General features: G+C 31.9%; 1 protein-coding gene across 1 annotated transcript in view; it reads left to right on the top strand.

Annotated features, from left to right (window-relative positions):
* Positions 1 to 586, top strand: part of Lim1 (LIM homeobox 1) — a 30,767-nt gene that overhangs the window by 1,786 nt on the left and 28,395 nt on the right. The window contains 1 exon segment of the mRNA XM_018451628.1: positions 4 to 118. Within this exon segment, the coding sequence (XP_018307130.1) occupies positions 4 to 118 (115 nt within the window).

Raw genomic sequence — 586 nt, 5'->3', positions numbered from 1 at the left:
ACGTTTTGGACCGTGCATGGCACGTCGAGTGCGTGCGCTGTTTCGATTGCAGAGCCGCGTTGCAGGACAAGTGCTTCTCCAGGGAGGCGAAGCTCTTCTGCAGAAACGACTTCTTCAGGTACGCACGTATGCTGTGTATGTGTGCTTCCAATTCTCACATGAAAAGATCCTTCTGACTTGTTGCTAATACGTAGAACTAGTTATCTTTAGAAAGAGTAAAAATTCATAATAGTCGGTATTATCAAATTAAATACATTGATCAAATTTTCTAATAAAATCATTTATTCATATATCGCTCTATTATTTCACTCAAAATTAAGTTTCCTACAAAAGGGGAAAATTATTTTTCAACTTAACAAAAAATTATTGACTAATCAAATAATATCAGCAAAAAGAATATCTATATACCATATTTAGCATGATCAAATGTTATTTTTGTCATTTTTGTTTCATAATCCTTAAAAAATATCTTTTTAAGTTATGACAATTATGATGATTTTTTTTTCAAACCATTCTTTTTGTGGCGACTTTTTTATGAAATAAGTAAGTTCACTTTTGATGATGGATACACTGAAAAAAAGATTGG

The sequence above is a fragment of the Mycetomoellerius zeteki genome, unplaced genomic scaffold (genome assembly GCF_001594055.1).
Source record: "Mycetomoellerius zeteki isolate Tzet28-1 unplaced genomic scaffold, Tzet1.0 scaffold316, whole genome shotgun sequence".
Taxonomy (NCBI): Eukaryota; Metazoa; Arthropoda; class Insecta; order Hymenoptera; family Formicidae; genus Mycetomoellerius; species Mycetomoellerius zeteki.
This window is presented reverse-complemented; position numbering and strand designations above follow the sequence as displayed.